Genomic DNA, 1,694 nt, shown 5'->3' with positions numbered 1-1,694 from the left:
TATCCCCCATGTAGAGAATGGCCAAGGTGATGTCATGGTATGCAATGGCATGGGTGGCATATGCTTTAGGTCTCCGTGAACTTGGCATTAATGGCATTTCCGAACATCAGTTGCACAGTCAGCTTCCATGGTGGTCCAGTAATAGCCTTATCTCATTATCTTTCTTGATAGCATGTGTGCATTCAAATGTGGCCCATAACTTGGCTAATGAACCTCTTCAATTATTTACTATGCCTTGGGATGATCTTCTGTAAAGTCTTTCACCAAAAATAATGTAATTAGTGGACAACCTTCGGATGGTCAATTGGTCATTCTTGTCTGCAGATAGTGGGTATGTCTCTCCTTGAGGTATTGTAAGTAGTCTGAATACCACTTGCCTTCTCCATTCTTTTCTATATCTTCTTCTATTGTCATGCAATAAGTTGGTTCCTCTTTTTGTTCCACCACTATCGATCTTGTTTCATTTTCTTTAGGCCCATCAATCATGGATGCCATTGTTGCTAAAGCATCTGCAATTTGATTTTGCATTCTTGGCACATATTGGTACTGAATCTTATTGAATTTTGCAGCCCACTTCCGAAGACATTCATGGTAAGGCATCAATCTTTCTTCTTTGATCTTCAATTTTTTTTGAATCTTGGAGATTATCAGGGCTGAGTCACCATACACTTCTAATTCTTTCACTCCAAGGCTTAGGGCTGCTCGTAACCCCATGATGCATGCTTCATATTCAGTGGCATTTTTGGTGGCAAGAAAGTTGAGTCTGCTAGAAAATAGGATGTATGTCCTTATTGGGGAAATTAAGAGAACTCCAATACCACTCCCATTTTGATTTGTTGTTCCATCAAAGTACATCTCCTAGGATTCTACCTCAATCCCCATAATATCTTCATCCGGGAAATCTCCTTGGATCTCCTCAGCTTCTTTTGGTGAACAATGGGCTAAGTGATCAGCAATCGCCCTCCCCTTCACAGATTTCTGAGTCATATACTTAATATCAAATTCTAACAAAAGTAGAACCCATTTAGTTGTCTTCCCATCCTGTACAGGTTTTTCCATTAAGTACTTCAAAGGATCCATTCTTGCAATGAGCAAGACCCTGTAAGTAAGCATATATTGTCTGAGTTTGTGGGTTTCCCATACAAGTGCTACGCATGTCTTCTCTAAGGGTGAATACTTTTCTTCATAAGGTAAAATCTTCTTGCTGATGTAGTAGATCGCATTCTCGTTTCTAGTCTCCTCTTCGTATTGAGCAAGTAAAGCCCCCATTGCCGTATTTGTAGTGGTGAGATACAACAATGGCTTTTCAAGTACTGGTGGGATGAGTATTGGTGGTTTCATAAGATAATTCTTAATCTTCTCAAAGGCTTCTTGGCATTGTTCATTCCACACTATAGAAACTTCTTTCTTAAGCAATCGGAAGATTGGTTCACATGTCATGGTGAGCTGGGCTATGAACTTGCTGATGTACTGTATCCTCCCTAGAAATCCTCAGATCTCCTTCTCAGCTCTTAGAGGCTTCATCTCTACAATTGCCTTGATTTTTTCAGGATCAACTTCTATTCCTTTTTGACTTACCATAAACCCTAATAGTTTTCCGGTTGTAATTCCGAAAGTGCATTTCTTGGGATTCAATCTCAACTTGTAGAACCAGATTCTTTCGAAGAACTTCCTCAAAGCCGGCATATGCCCTT

At 39.9% G+C, this 1,694-nt stretch overlaps 1 protein-coding gene across 1 annotated transcript; it reads right to left on the bottom strand.

Annotated features, from left to right (window-relative positions):
- Nucleotides 1–300: 300 nt before the first annotated feature.
- Nucleotides 301–855, bottom strand: LOC142627684 (uncharacterized). The gene has a single exon (XM_075801554.1). It carries the CDS (start codon nt 853–855, stop codon nt 301–303), a length of 555 nt encoding a protein of 184 aa, XP_075657669.1.
- Nucleotides 856–1,694: the final 839 nt, after the last annotated feature.

This window comes from Castanea sativa, chromosome 1, assembly GCF_040712315.1.
Source record: "Castanea sativa cultivar Marrone di Chiusa Pesio chromosome 1, ASM4071231v1".
In the NCBI taxonomy this organism is placed as follows: Eukaryota; Viridiplantae; Streptophyta; class Magnoliopsida; order Fagales; family Fagaceae; genus Castanea; species Castanea sativa.
The sequence above is the reverse complement of the archived record's forward strand: the minus strand, read 5'-3'. Positions and strand labels throughout refer to the sequence as shown.

Excerpts from the sequence above, each read along its gene's own strand:
- LOC142627684 (XM_075801554.1), bottom strand. The coding sequence starts at position 855 with ATGTACTTTGATGGAACAACAAATCAAAATGGGAGTGGTATTGGAGTT.